At 50.7% G+C, this 14,987-nt stretch overlaps 1 protein-coding gene across 1 annotated transcript in view; it reads left to right on the top strand.

Annotated features, from left to right (window-relative positions):
• Per (period circadian regulator) overlaps window positions 1-14,674 on the top strand; it is a gene marked incomplete in the record, with an annotated part of 38,024 nt that extends 23,350 nt beyond the window's left edge. Inside the window, 10 exon segments of the mRNA XM_077676186.1 lie at window positions 1,080-1,117; window positions 1,267-1,385; window positions 2,168-2,280; window positions 3,906-4,138; window positions 5,216-5,549; window positions 6,393-6,581; window positions 7,963-8,189; window positions 11,724-12,068; window positions 12,944-13,354; window positions 13,941-14,674. Coding sequence (XP_077532312.1) covers window positions 1,080-1,117; window positions 1,267-1,385; window positions 2,168-2,280; window positions 3,906-4,138; window positions 5,216-5,549; window positions 6,393-6,581; window positions 7,963-8,189; window positions 11,724-12,068; window positions 12,944-13,354; window positions 13,941-13,994 — 2,063 coding nt within the window.
• Window positions 14,675-14,987: the final 313 nt, after the last annotated feature.

Raw genomic sequence — 14,987 nt, 5'->3', positions numbered from 1 at the left:
TTGCCCTGTTGGAAGTTGGCAGGCGGGCTACAGGGGAGCCCCTCTATGCTTCACTTAATACATGTGATTTGATCTCAAAGTTTTCAAACTTGTCATACCTCGAAATGGCTTTGCCTCGAATCAGTATTTGCCCGACAACATATTGATCCTATAAACAGGCCGTTGGGTGCTCTGTAGACACAGTTTCGGGCAAAACTGCAATTCTGGAACACACGTAGGATCGCTTGGGAACATATGCGAGAAGAAAACGAGCACCTTGCACGCCGGTTAGGATAGAAAGTTTTGGAGCATAAAGGCCCAGAAAAAAAAATACGCCAGCCAAATTTTTTGTGCGCTTCAGTGCTTGCAATTCGTGATATTTATGCTAACAGCCAGGTCAAGCGAATTGCAGATTAGTTAGACGAAGCCCTCCTATATCAAAAGACCTTGTTTTCGCAGCCCGTGAAGCCCCGGGAAAGCAACCACCTGCGACAGCGGTCCAACAAGAGGCGCAAGGAGCTCGCCTCTTTTGTCAGCACTCTCGTGGACGAAATGGCGCACAAGCGTATCGACAAAGGTGCGTGTCTTTTTGCTCTCCATCCCGGGAGATGGCGCGCGGGCAGTGCCGAACGAGGGAATTTGAATTCAATGGACACGCCTCCGTTGCATGCATCAGGGAAGTTGCGAGAGGGAAGGGAAGGCGGGAGCGGGGAGAAAGGAGACGGAGTTATGTGGCAGGGAAGGCTATAGGGAAGGGACTATAGTCTTTCGACGACATTTTCAGCGAATTTGACAGATACGCGGCTGATTTTTAAGCCTTGGAACTTCATTAGGCTACAGGACATTGAGCGCAAGTGAAGCGTGACGCATTGAATGCTTAACAAATCAACGATTTCTCTCTCTCTCTCTCTCTCTCTCTCTCTCTCTCTCTCTCTCTCTCTCTCTCTCTCTCTCTCTCTCTCCTCTCTCTCTCTCTCTTCTCTCTCTCTCTCTCTCTCTCTCTCTCTCTCTCTCCTCTCTCTCTCTCTCAATATGCGAGAAATGAGAAACATCTAACACGCCTTCATCTTCCCATTTTCTGCTTCGTTCAATGCATCCAGGCGAGGAGCAAGTTCCAATCGAGGGCTGCACGTGTTCCGTAAGTAAACAATATCCCTGTCTTCACATTTGTATATGGCAAGAACAAAAGAACCAAGCGCAAGGTGTAGTGCGTACTCTAACGAACACGTTGTGGCTGAATTCTGTGCTCTCCTGCCATGTTCATTTTTTTTTGTTTTTTGCCCGCAGGACCAAGGTTCAGTGGTGATGGGCGAAATATCTCCGCACCAGGAACTGCATGACTCGGACCCGTCTAGCGAGTCCCCGCCAAACATTCAGGAAATCAGATACCAGGAAAACATTGAGAGGTACGTCTCAACTTTGCTCGGGAGCATAAAGTATTCAGCAGGGCACTTTTCATTCACTTATTTGATTGCTTTGTCGAAGTATGTTGTTGATGCTGCTGTGGGTGATCTTTCTTGTTCGGGCGTGTGTTCACGGAAACCCTTTTGCTTAACCCTGGTAATGCATGTGTACATATACCTGATGCTTGAAGCGGGCAGTTAGGAATCGCTACCACCGATATTGCATCCTTGCACCGTGATTTCTAGTGGCGCCCACTCGACCTGTCTCTCTCATGGTTTGATCAGTTAAGCCTATCGGCTTACGTGGCAGCCAGTTTTGCATAACTGGCGATAAAGATAACATTTTTTTTGTGATTACGAATGCCACACGTATACCTTTAGACCTCCATGAACTCGAAAACTTTATACGGACGGAATGAATTACTTTATTCAACATAGGAGGACAAACGGCCCCATTGGGAGAAAGGGAAAACAAGGGCAGAGGAAGATGGTGCATGTAAAATTTGTTTGTCCATAGGGCGTTCACTAGCGCACTTCCAGAGCGAATTACGTTTATCGTCACTTGTAAGAAAGAGCTCGATTTGTACGAAGACGAACGAAGGTTAGACAACTACCGAAAAATCGATGCGCGTGCACGATTTGCAAATTCGCTGCGTTGCGCTCTAAAGTGAAATGCTGGACTCTCAAAGCGTGTTCGGAAATCCAGACCCCAACAGTCAGGGTCTCGTCTCTTTCAAATCACACCCCTTATGCTTCTAAGGAGTTCACGTGTCGCGAAAACGCAGGTTCTTCGCGAGCCACCCGAAGACGAACTCGTCTGACTGTCCGGCAGAGATGAAGCTGGACAGCGTCCAGATTCCGCACGAAAATCGTGACGAAGAGGCCTGCAAGGCAACAGGTAAGCACTGAAAACAACGAGCGGCTGAGTCGCTTTTCGTCGATTTTCGTGAGCTTTGCGACATAGTTAAGTAGCCTACCTTAGCAGACACGGTTAACCAGCCTCTTGTCTTCGAAGTCGGAAGCGCCTGTTGCTAGTGCTGACAGCCATGTATGCAGACAGGGGCGAGTACCTACCTCTTTCTCCTTCATTGCTGCCACCCACGCGGGACGCCACGTGGAAAAATCCAGCGCCGATTCAGACTCATCCTTAGAATCACATTCTTTTCTTGACCCGCGGAAACTTTCACGCTCCTCTTTAATTTACAGCTCGTAGGAAAAAATAGTCCCAGGATGGAGGAAAAAGGAGACAATTCCAGCATAAAATGCATACTATTTTCACTGCGAATACCCAGACTCAAAGAAAGGCAACGGTCTATGTGCAAGGGTATAGCTTCTGGCCCGATGCATCCCGATTACAGTTTTGGTTGCATTAGGCACTGTTATTTTTTCATAAACATATTCAAGAAATTTTGTTTCTGACACTTACATGGCTACAGGCCACTGAACATTAAAAAAAAATTGCATCCCTCGACAATGTGCCTACGCAATGCTCGAATGGTTAGCTTGGTAAGGAAGAAATATTTCCTCTATGCAAAGAGGGACAGGTGTATTAAACGTGCCCTACCGCTCACGTGAGGAGTTACACGGAGGATACCGCTTCTCGTGTGGGCACAATACGCAGAGGCCCACGAAGACATTCAGTCTTTGGGGATTGTATTCCGGCATTAAAAGGAAACTTTGTGGTCAAGGTAGCAAGTTTGAGAAGAGGTGTTTGCGCCATCTCGTGACTGCTCAGACAGCGCGCGCAGGGCACTGGCCTTTCAAGATGTAGCGCAGAAGACGAGCAACAGCGAACGAGTAGACGCACACAGAGCTGTGTGTTCTTACTCGTTAGTTTTCCTTCGTCTTCTGCGCTGCAGTTTGAAAGTTATGAACCAACAAGGCTAAATTTAAAAAAAAAGTTTTTATGCCATTCTACAATAAGCTGTTCAACCTTTCCAAAGTTCTGGCTTATAGCCAACACCGAGCCAGCAAAGGCGTTCATTTCTGGCTCATAAGATGTTCTTAGATTCCAGCCAAATTGTGGGCTCTTATTAGTTTTGAAACGGCGCTCACTCTTTTGCAGTTATGCTCTTTAGAGTCCAGGAACATCCTTAGTTTCTATTACTTTTTATTCGTTTTTTATTGTGCAATCTTTTCACGTCGCCCATTTGTATTTTATGTTGTGTCTTGTATCGTGCGTACTTTGCGCCCCGTCGCTGCTTCTACATGAATTCACTCTGTGCCGTTCCTTACAGTTACCGTTCACACTCATACAATTTGTCCCTTATACCGTTTATACTTGGTACAAGAGAGAAATTGTTTTATCTAGTGTCTTGTGTGCCATTCGGTGTAGTTTGTTATCCTCTCTAAGTCTCTTTATAATCGATTGAACTTTGTAATAAATACAAGAACTTCCCAACGTACGTAAGAAGGAGTAGCCGCGGCTCAAGCATGGCGTCAACCTCTCCTTTTTTATCATGTACTAAATAAAAAGCCCAAATTTCTACGGCACTCACCCACTTGGCTTATTACATTGCGCAGCTTCCCCAGAGTCATCCGAAGGCAAGTCGGCCTCGGACTTCGCGCTCAACGACAGCAACTACGGCAGCAATGGCGGGAGTGGTAGTGGCGGTTGCGGCAGTGGCGGAAGCGGCGGAAGCAAGACCGGAAGCGGTGGCGGAGGCAGTGGCGGCGGGGGTCGGAGCTCAGACTCGAAGCGCAAGCACTCTTCGGTCACGACGGGCGACTCCGGCAACGAGTCCCTGACAGTCAAGGTAAGATAACTCGTTTGCCTCAACGGTAAGCTGTAGGGGCCCAGGCGGTGGCGTCCCTAAACTCGCAGTGACAGGTTCCGTTTCCTGCTGCAGCAACTGCGGAAGTAGCATGTTGACACGTTTGCGGAAGCCCCAGTTTCGAATACATCCGTGCTACCTCCAAATTCCATCTGTCATGCGTTTGTCACCCCGACGCGGCTTTTTTCTTCTTTTTTTTTTTGATGTCATCTCTTTCAGCTGTTTTCGCTGTCGGAACCGTGCAGCTACACTCTTAGCGAAGATGCTAGTAAAAAGGTAGTACCGGGCTAGTGTATACTGTGACAGTGTACATAGGTAGTGTATACTGAGGCAGGTAACTGGTTAGTGTTCTGTTAGTAAGTGCCACGACCTTTTTTTAAGAGTGTAGTGGAAATGCATTCCAGATACCCTGTAGCTCAGAGTGTTTTTCTCACTGCTTCCTAACACTCATTTTTCATCCACCACTCCAAGGTGCATCATATATCCCCGTCGGGACTATAAAGCTGTTTGAGAAAACATCGAACCCGTACGGTCGTACTCTATACAACTCGTTTTTTCATCGCACTGCTGGGGCCTTTTTCGTTTCGTGCACTCTTAACCGGCCCGGCCCGAAATTTCGCGCGGAGACCAGCGTCTGTTCCTTTTTTCCCATACGCGACCCGTTTGCTGCCATGCAAGTGGGGATTTCTCCCATCCCCTCCAACGTTACTTACGGGCACGTGAACTCCAGCCGGCCACACTAGGCCAACCCTACGCCCCTTACGGTTCTGCATCTGTCCCTGGACAAAAAGCAACGTAAGAACTATGATGACAATGGAGAATTCTGTGTGTTTACCTTGAAAAGTTAAACAGCTAGGTTTATTTCCTACGAATGAAAGCGACAGTTGCCTGCTCCGATAAGAAACGCCTAGAGTGTCCCGCAGAGCACTTTTTTAAACTAGAGAACACACAAGTGAGGCAGTGCTCCTGGAAGGTTTGCCGTCTTCAGCGCCCTAGCGACGCTGCTGCCTGCCACCGTCCCATGGTTTAGCAGAGAGCTCACCTGCCGCTGCCTTGCAGGAGCAGCAGATGCGCGCCAGCAGCAGCGGAAGCAGCCGCAACGGCAGCGCCGGTGGTGGCAGCGCGGACGACAAGTACCCTCCGTGCCAGCCGCTCACCGAAGAAGTCCTGCTGCAGCACAACCGACTGGCCCACAAGCACATGAAGCAGCAACAGCAGCAACAACAGCAGCAGCAGCAGCAGCAGCAGCAACCCGCGGGCAACGCAGGCGCGGACGACTTCAATGGGGCCACCGGTAAAGACGGCCACCGGTTCAAGCGCAGCGGATCACCGCCCGTCAACTCCAACCTGCACAAGCACAACAAGCCCACCCGTGACAGCACGGCAGCCGATGGTCAGTACTATACGCTGTCCGAAAATTGCTTGCGCACCACGTCAGTGCGTGATCAGCGAAATCATTGGGGGTCAGCGGTGGGTCCTGGGTGACAGCCCGCGGGAAGGGAGAACATTCCCAACGGCGTAACCACAAAAAAGGGGTAGCTGCCTTAGCACCGTTTGTTCGGAAGGTGTTTGGGAAAGCAACGCTGAAAGCATTCCGATGAAGGTTTGGGTCGGAAAAATGCTCGTGTTCTGGGAGGCATATTTTAATTTGATATTTTTAAGGCCTTGTGTGCGAACCCACGTGATGATGCCACTCCTTTCCCATTTCACCCCTGCTTTCATTGCGAACTTCATCAGTAGCGCCACGAAACACTGGCCATCACGAACAGAGAAAGCGTGGTAGTGCGAGCTTATTGGTACATACTTCACTATTGAACAACAGCGCTTAAACGGGACAAGAGATTTACCGGAGAGAGCGCCGATCACTCGTTGTTGCTCGGCGCTCTGTCCGGTAAATCTCTTGTCCCGTTTAAGCGCTGTTGTTCAATAATGAGCAGTTTCGTGAACTGCAGAGACGAAGGGTTATACTCAGAATCATTACAGCCTTGAAGGCTACATAAAACCCGTCAGGACAGAGGTGCATAGAGGTACATGGATCTTTTATCGGTAGCTCGGTAGAGCTGCCGGCATTAAAAATAGGACCAACACGATGGGGCTTCGAAATTTTCAAGCTCAGCACTAATCATCTCAACTGCAGTACGTGCTGACGGCGCAAATTGGTCTGTGGAGTGCAGCATCTCGCCGGCAAGCCCATGGTCCATCCGCGACACTTTGCGTGACAGTTTTGTGCGCGCAGGCTCAGCGGCCGGAGGAGGGGCGTCGGCGTCTCCGTTCCCGCCGTTGCTGCACGCGGCCGCCTCGCTGGTCACGTCGCAGCCGGACAACGTGGCCGCCTTCGTGCCCAACCTGGCCATCCCCACCTACACCTACGTGCCCTTCGGGGGTGCGCACTCACCAGCGGGCACCGCGCCCTTCCTCATACCCGGTACGTGCTCACCAAACACGCGTAGGTTGACTGCTTTAACGATGATAGCGAATTCATCTCAAACTTCAAACGATTATTCGATGCGCTGAAGAGAACATGTGAAGCAGTGGCGACTACTCAGTCACTTTGCAGCGATTTCTCTATGACGCCGCAGAATCTTGTTTGTGTACCCGCCGCGGCGGCTAGTGGCCAAGGCGTTGTGCTGCTGAGCACGAGGACGTGGGCTCGATTCCCGGCCGCGGCGGCCGCTTCTCTGATGGAGGCGAAAAGCAAAAGCGCCCGTGTGTTCGAGATTTCGGTGCACGTTAAAGATCCCCAGGTCGTCAAAATTAATCCGGAGCCCTCCACTACGGCGCGCCTCGTTGCCTGTGAAGCGTCGGCGCATTAAACCCCATAATCAATCAAATCAATATTGTTTGTGTGATTGGCGGCCCCCGACCTGAGCCAGCGCCGAGAAACTTGACTGGGTGATTGTATAGTGGGGACTCTAGTTCCGTTTGATCGTATCATTCCTGTGCTAACTTGCCGCAGCACAATGATAGTTACATGTTTTAGTGCTGGTCCATATAACACCTGTCCTTATCATATTGCGCCACTGTAGCGCGAAATTTGAGTTTTTCATTATTTTGCGTTTCTTCATTGATTGATTATGAGCTTTAACACTCCCACGCTACACAGGCGGTGAGGCGCGCCGTAGTGGAAGGCTCCGGATTAATTTTGACGACGTGGAGATATTTAACAAAGTGCGCCGAAATCTCGAACCCACGGGTGTGTTCTCGCTTTTCGCCTCCATCAGAAAACCGGCAGCCGCGGCCGGGAATCGAAACCGCGTCCTTGGGCTCATTTTGCGTTTTCCCGGTTGCTGGTATGGAGCTGAGTGACTTACAAAGGGTAGTTCGTTCAGACAGAATGAAGTTGTGTTCGCCTTCATGGCCCACTTTAAGCATGTATGTGCTAAAATCGACTAGGCTCTATTTCTTCCCGCGCTTTCAACCCTGTACGCTTGATGCCCACGGAGACGGTGTGTGGCCGCGATTTATAGCTGCGGGATGGTCGTAGGAACCGAACGTGAACGTTTAGCTAAACAAATGAAATTACCACTAGATCGCACAATACGCGCTCTACTCAGAATGCCTCGTAGGACGATAATGACGGTGAGCACAGACAAAAAACACGGCACAGTCAGAGAGGGGACGACATGACACGAGCGCTGTGTCGTCCTCTCGCTTCCAGTGCCGTGCTTTTTTTTTTTGTCTGCGCTGACCGTGATGAGTATCTTCCAACTAGCCCAATACTTCGGTACCCTATCGTAACAGAGTGTAGCATGGCATTCTCCCGAGCCCTTCCTGTCACGAGTTGACGGCCACAGTTTCCTGCGCAGTGATGTACGTGGGCGGCGTGCCCCTCTACCCGTCACTACCCACGGGAGACGGTCCCCAGTCCAAGGGCATGTGGCAGTGCGGCGCCCTGCCGCTCATGCCGCTCTGGCAGCAGCCCCCGGTCGGCGGGGGAGGCGGCGGCCAGGAGGCCTCCAAGGCGGACACCAAGACTCCCGGAGCACCCACGGGGGCCGCCACCGACAACATCGCCGACGACACGTCCAGGAAGGTACGCGTGCTAGCTCTCTGCTTATTTGCATCCTCGATCCTTGGGCTGTGTGTAAAGTACGCTTGACATGAAGTGAATGCTACTTAAGCACGATATTTCGTGGATGGCGCCGCCAAACCATCTTTAAATTTCTGCCGACGCACCGTTGCTTCAAAAAAAAAAAAACTCCCACCTCCCCGCGCGGGAACCCTTGTGTAGATGTGACGCATAGGCGGAGCGCAGAAGGGACCGCGTTTTATAGCGGGCATAACGTTGAGGGGACTGCGTAAGCCGGTCCCAGTCGATGACGACGTTGGCGTACTTTTAAAGCGGCGTGGACTCTAGGTGTTTGAGCCAAGCGTGGATGTTGCTTCGCCGGAGAACGGCACACCGGTTATATGCGCAGCGCGCCCGAAGGAGAGGAAACCGCGGAAGAGAGAGTACTGCACATGCGCCGGCCCCAGCGCGTCTGCCGCGTCTATGACGCAACACAATCCAACACAATCCACTTTAATTCAATCCAAGCCAATCCAATCCAATCCAATCCAATGCCCCTCGCGAGAGAGTGTTCGCTATCGGAGAGGAGAGGGGGTGAGCGGCGGAGAGCGCAGCTGGCTCGGCGAGGAGAATGGGGGAGGGGTGGACAACGCCGACGACAACGACGACGACGCCGGAGGGACAAGGCGAGTGAATCAGATGCTCTGCATCTAAAATGCGTGCGGCAGCTGAGGCCACACGTTAGAAGAGTTTGCACGTGATTTCGAAATTTACCCTCTCCGCCTTTTTCCATAAAGACATTAGCTGTTGCAAATAACGGCTAGTTATTAGGTGCTCTTAATTGCAGGGCAAATATTTTTCCAGCTACTCTTTAACTTGGAGATGTTAAACTTGGCTTCGAGCTCGACCGGCTTTATAGATAGCGACCTGCCCATGCGCGCCGATTCCGCGTGCCGTATTCAGTATTGCTTTTTTTTTAGTTCTTTCCGACGCCATTGCACCAGATGGCGCTGCATTTATTGCCTATTTCTCCGTTGTATTCACATTTGCTCGGCCTGTCACGGCTGTTATTTCGTCTTTCTCCCGGTCCGTTTCGCTCAGCCTTTGTCGATTCACCCTGAAGTGCAAACCTACTCTGGGCTCCACTGTGTGCCCAAATAAGAGTTTTTTTTCGGAGCGAAATTGTTACTTAGCTGGGCCGGTGAAAGCGCGCACCCGGCCAGCGTCCACAGAACGCGCACTCACCCAGATATCGCGCGAAAAAAATTGTCCACAGCTGCTAACCCTTTGCTGACGCGTTCCGTGACATTCCAGGCGTTTTATAGCACGCTTACTTCCGAAAGGACAAAACAAAATATATTAAGCGCTTTTTATTTATAGCATGGAACAGAAAAAATGAACAGCAAGGAAGCACTTGTCGCTCACTATTTCATATAGTGCATAGAAATACAAATGGAAAACAGGAAAAAAAAAACACTCAGCGCATGGTCAATTCCCATTGGCTTACGATGCATAACACGGGTTTACCAAAAAAAAAAAAAAAAAGGGCGTGCGTCAGAACTTCCCCGCGCAGTCTTGTGTATGACCTTCAGCTTATGTGGAGGCAGTGCACATGCCGCAGCAGCATGGATTGTTATTCTTGAAAAAGTACCTGCAGTGGGTCTGATGCCGACGTTGCAGTTTCTAGTCGCTTAGGCAGGAGGCTCGGCGAAAAACCTAGCCAAAAGAAACGCTCCTGCACTATTTTTGCATTCTACGATCACTGAACGTATACCGTACGCGGTGGTTATTTGTTGTGTCCAACTGAGCCATCCCGGCAGGCGCACGGCAGAGGCCATTTGTTTTCACCAGGTTTCATTCGCTTCGGCCCAGGAGCAGTGGCTCAGAAAGATATATCCCGAACACAACTGCGGTTCTCACCGCAAGCATTGAGCGGAGAACCCAACCTCCCCATTCGTTGGGCTTTTCAGCCACCCCGACGGAGCTCCTACAAACGTGGCGGTCCAGTTATGCTGAAAACGCCGCATCCGCCGAAAAGATTGCCGTCGATTAGCGCTCGTTTCGCTGGAAAAACATTATGTTTTCCTGCAAAAATGACGGCGCTTCCGCGCACAGAAGGGTCCTGTTCGGGTGCTTATATAAACTAGGGCCCTCCCCGTGAATTTTTGCACGTGCATAGACGAGCTTCACGTCAAAAAAAAGCTCCTCAGCGTAAAACAAAAGTCGATAAAGTTTCTGCACGTTTAAATGAACGAAAATTCGCGAAAATAAGGAATGCTAGTCGAGCGGGCGGATATGGTAGCAGTACATGTGGTTTACTTGTGCTGGTGGACGTTTGCATAGCTAAGAAATGGTTCTAGGCTTTACCGTGAATTCTTGTTGTTGGCCGGTATTATAGGCAGTGATTGGTAGAATCAGCATTGAATGGTAAGATCGCTACTTTATATGCGAGCAGTCGCAGGCCCCACTGCGTGCGGAGTGAAGCTGGCGAGTTTGGGGATTAAACTTAGCCCCACCTGACGGAGCGTGCCGTCCCCATCCCTATTTTTTGGCATGCTGGCTCCCATTGTCGCCGGCTGCAATGGGCAGGTCGCTATCTATAAAGCCGGTGGAGGTTTCGAAAAGGTCGACGCTAGTAAAAAAACCTGGTGTGTTTGCCAGATTGTATGCATGTCGACTCGAATGCATGTCGACCCCCTGCATTGCACCTTCAAAAGAATAAAGACAACATACGAGTGCATTCCACGACTAAAATATATTGGTAGCGTGACCTACAGCTCGCCCTCGCTGTTGTTTTCACTAGTGCTGCTGCTGCCGTCACAGCTGCTGCGGTTCCACAGCACGTGGTCGTCCAGTGTGAGCCCAGTAATAGCAGCAAAAAAAGTATTGCGAACGAGCGTTCGGGATAAATACTGCACGCATTAGGTAGAGTCGGAAAGCAAGCGCACAGTTGAAACTACGCCGTTGCGTCCCCGATTTCTCGTTTGGCTTGTCATTGCCGGCGGTACAAGTTTAAGTTTAGAATCTAGGTCGACCCCCCAACTTCAGATATTCCAATTCGAAGAAATGGGTCTACCTACCATCGTGTCAATACGGTATCTGCACCACATCCGTCTCTCTCTGTAAGGAAATATGAAAACACTTGCGCAAAGTACTACATTTCTGCTAGTTAAACTCTCGGCTTTCTATAGGGATGATACTGGTATAGAATCAGCACTGCACAATGTCATTACAAGGAATCGAGAAAGAAATCTCGAAGCACCAGGTAGCTCATATTGTTACGCGGTGGCTGAACAAGTGAAACGAACCAGGGTTGAAGATGCGCGGTATTTCTACAAGGAGGCCATTGCAGGCCGACTAAGGCTCCTTGCCATGCACTACTTGCTCTTCCTCTTCGAAAGGGAAGTCCATAGCTATGCACGGTCCCTTCATCGTTTACTCCTAGCTATACAAATATGGTTCAGTGCGGCATTGCGCATTCATATATCACTCGTAGTTGAGTCACCGTGCCTATACACCCGTCTTCCGACAGAGGTGACAGCAAAGCGTCTTTTGCAGCCCCTGCAAGAGTCCGGAGACAAGGCGCAATGCGGAGGGGCCTCTATGTCGGCCCTCAAGGACGGCCCCGGAGGCGTCAGCGGCGGCACGCAAGTGCGCTCCGGGACGGACTCCGACAGCGGCCCTACGCGAGCCTTCAAGCAGTACGCGACCAAGTTCAGCGGTCCGGGCGGGAGCCTGGGGGCGAGTGCGAAACAGGAGTCGGACGCGAACGACCGACGACATAGCCAAAGCACCGACAAGGACACGAATCAGGACGACTCTGTGTCGCTCTCGTTCGAGTCATCCTTCTTCGAGAAGTCCGAGAACTCGGAAAGCCAGTTCTCCTCCGAGAAGTCCTCAGAGGTACGTGCTGCGGCTGCATACATTGGGGTTCTGCAGCTGCGTGTGCCGCAGCAGCTTTCTTTGGTAGCTTTGTTACGAGTTTACTCAAGCTTACTGATTAAAAAATATGTTTACCGATATCGTAAAAAAAAGCTATACCAAGAACTTGACCGGTCTCTTCTTACTGAATCCATACCCTATAGCTATATTACGTGGCGAGTTTACTCGACCATCTCTATGAATTTCTCGATGCCCTCAACGTTATGGGCTTGTGAACGAATCAACATGGACCGTGCAGAGAATAAGAACGCCTGTCAGGGTGCTAGCGTACTCTAGCTTGTATCATCACATCGCACGAGTAGACAGACTACGTTCAATTTCTGTGTAGCCTTATCTGTGCTAAGCCTTATCTGTACTCGATCCATGTCTGCGCCTTTAAAGACTATGAGCTCCTAAAGAATCGCATGCCTCCGCTAAGAAGTGTCTCGCTTGCTTCACGCCCTTTGTGTAGCCTTAGATGGCGACAGCGAACATCCCATGAAACAAACTTAGCTTACTTTTGTTCACAACCCTGCTTCCGTTTTGTCGAACATATCGGGCACAAAACGCACCTAAGAGCGGAAGTCGTGGGCGAGAACGTGGTATCAAACCACGAAAATCACAAGGTCATCTTTCATGTTCGTTTCACGTACGAAGTACAACCATAACAGGCAAAAAAAAAAAAACAGCTATGAAGGCTCTTAGCAAGCCCGGACGGTGTTGCTGATACTGTGCTGTCCCCTAAACCGTGTTGAACGCTGAACTTATATCGCAGATTACGAATCACAAAGCATGCTTTGTTTCTACAGCATTCCCGCCGGCTAAAAGTTGACGTCGTGGCTCCTGTATCCCTGCAGGACACCGACTCCGAGATGAAGGAGCGTCGCCGCAAGCACCCCGTGCGGGCTGCTCTGCGGGAGCCTCACTGGACCGAGGGCGTGTCGCTGACAGCCGACCTCGTGTACCGGTACCAGCTGCGCACCCAGGACGTGGAGGACGTGCTGCGCAGCGACCGGGACAAGCTGCAGCGGCTCCAGCAGCCGCGGCTCGTCAACGAGCAACTCTCGGTCCTGCAGCTAGAGCTCGAGGACCACGACCCCCTGGACGAGCCAGGCGACGATGAGCTCATGGCCACGGGCCGCGCCAACAAGCCGAGCTCGTCGGACGCCGCCGTGGTGCCCGGCTCTCCTGCCGCGGCGCCTCGCCTGCTCTCGGGGGACGCGCCCGGTTGCGCCATGTACGCCATGGAGGAAGACGACCTCACGCAGGTATTGTGCCTGTATTTTGCGCCTTCGTTGCATGCTTGTGGGTCGAGACAGCCGCGACGGAAAACAAGTCTGGGACTTGATTGCAGTAGATTGTAAACATGAATTGTAAACATTTCTTTTTCCAAGCTGCAAGCACATACAAGCTTCCAGAAAATCAGCTTGCCACGCGAATCCCAGAGACCACATGGCTTCGACGCCGTACAGCGTGAAAGTGGTCGGACAGATCCCAAGAGAAAATGTAGCTGGTCCCAGCTGGTTTCTGGTTAAACACCCAGCTGGTCCCAACTGGGACCAACTACGACCACTTGAGCCCATCTGGGAATTTAGCCGTAAACCAGCCGGGACCAGCTACTACTTTACCTTTGGATGCCAACCGTCCACAAACTGACCGAAGATGGTCAACGCCTAAGCAAAAACTCCCTTGCGAAAAGTTGTTGCTGAGACATGGATCGGAGAAGGTTTAGATGTTTTGTGAGAAGCGTATTTTAAATCGCAAGTTTTCGCAAGAGCAAAGCTTTTCACGTTGTCTCTTGCGATTGCTACGATGTCGGGTGGTGTCTTACGACTACTGTGCTTCCATCCGCAGGAGATGGAGGAGAAAGAGGGACGCATGCTGCTCTCCATTGATTCGGACTTCTGATTTGGCCAGCGTCGTCGATCGTTCCATCACGGCCGCTCAAACAACACCGTGAGCGCAAGAAACGAGGGACGAAGCTTGCCACCCAAAGTTCGGTGGTCACGTGATCACGCGGGAGCGGATCAGAAGACGTGGTGGTTCGCAAACAGCCCTCTTCGTCTCCACTTCTGCCTACTCTCTGTTCATCATTTGTGTACGTTTGTCCGCGTCCTTCCAGTGAATAGTTACGACCCTCCAAACGGGTCGCCAGCGCCCCCATCACTTGGGTGGCGGTAGCTGGAAACACGTTGCGGGTGTTATTCGAAAAAGCGGGGGAATCTGAGGATACGTGTTTGAAATACAGGTTGAATGGTGAGCGAAAGATTTAACGAGTAGAGGGAGTACTCTAGTGATTGCGAGTTAACCAGAGTGTGAGAGGATGAATGAGTGAGTGAAGAATGAGGGAATGACCAGTTTAATGAGCAAATACCTGAGACAACCAGCGATTGGGCAACATTTAATGGTTGCAATGTGGAAGAGAAAAGGGCGTGCTAATAATGCAGCGCATTCAGCAGGCGGGGACGGTTACTCCGAAGGCTTCTGAAAAGAAACGGTTCGAATCAACCACCTATACTTGTATGTGCTAATCTGCAAAGTGTCTGTACTTCTGACGACAGTGCTAATAAAATATATCAAATAAGCGAGCTGATGTCTTGTCTGTTTGCTTGAGTAATTTAAAATGTGTTGTAATTCACCTCTATTACCGGCAGTCTTTCGCCCTCGATATGATGATGATAAATTCTTTTATTAGGAAGGGGAAGACCGAAGGTCGCTGGAGGAGGAAGAGGGGGAGTAGGGAGGGAGGTAGACGCCCACTACATCACGCTCGCCAGGCCACTGGCAACGCCAAACTCTGCTGAGGTCACCAGGTGTTAAAGATGTTCAAGGATGTCCCTATGCAATGCTTCTATATCTAAATTTTGAAAAACACTATGGTTCAGTCTCAGCGCGCAGATG

This window comes from Haemaphysalis longicornis, unplaced genomic scaffold, assembly GCF_048455015.1.
Source record: "Haemaphysalis longicornis isolate Haplotype H1 unplaced genomic scaffold, Haemaphysalis longicornis Haplotype H1 scaffold_7, whole genome shotgun sequence".
NCBI lineage: Eukaryota > Metazoa > Arthropoda > Arachnida > Ixodida > Ixodidae > Haemaphysalis > Haemaphysalis longicornis.
This window is presented reverse-complemented; position numbering and strand designations above follow the sequence as displayed.